The sequence below is a fragment of the Mesitornis unicolor genome, unplaced genomic scaffold, assembly GCF_000695765.1.
Source record: "Mesitornis unicolor isolate BGI_N332 unplaced genomic scaffold, ASM69576v1 scaffold9016, whole genome shotgun sequence".
Classification (NCBI taxonomy): Eukaryota; Metazoa; Chordata; class Aves; order Mesitornithiformes; family Mesitornithidae; genus Mesitornis; species Mesitornis unicolor.
The window spans coordinates 69,248-69,692 of record NW_010189043.1 but is presented as its reverse complement, the minus strand read 5'-3'; the positions used below and the strand labels follow the sequence as shown (position 1 = coordinate 69,692).

General features: G+C 49.2%; 1 protein-coding gene across 1 annotated transcript in view; it reads right to left on the bottom strand.

Annotated features, from left to right (window-relative positions):
• Positions 1-218: 218 nt before the first annotated feature.
• ASAH2 (N-acylsphingosine amidohydrolase (non-lysosomal ceramidase) 2) overlaps positions 219-445 on the bottom strand; it is a 7,927-nt gene continuing 7,700 nt past the window's right edge. The window contains exon 8 of the mRNA XM_010185943.1: positions 219-380. Within this exon, the coding sequence (XP_010184245.1) occupies positions 219-380 (162 nt within the window). The remainder of the gene's footprint in view (positions 381-445) is intronic.

The following is a 445-nucleotide window of genomic DNA, read 5'->3' as shown; positions in this document are numbered from 1 at the left end:
CCAGGTTACAACGCTAACCTTTGCAGCAAGACAAATTTACGTTTGGGCTGAATAACCAGAAAACAGGATGTATGAGGACAAGACCCCATAAACTTCCTAAACAGGTATCCAGGATAGTAAAAAAAAAGGTGATTTTTCTTTTTAATGTTCTCTTTTTGCACGATGGTCCACCAGGTGGCTCTGTGTTTGCTGCTCCACCACCCCGTGTTTTCTCCCCATCAGAAGTCACCGTAGATCAGGTAGGACATACTTACACCACCCACGGGACAGGTGCTCTGTGGGTTATTGCACGACTCCCCCGTGTTTACACAGAACGGGCCTTTGGTGTTGGGCGACACATCTCCCAGGTTGGAGGACGCAAAGGCGGCAACAAAAGGGCCCTGTCAAAACCAGATGTGGTCAGGTGGATTGTAGTGCCTCGCAGTGATTGCAGTCATCCCCCACA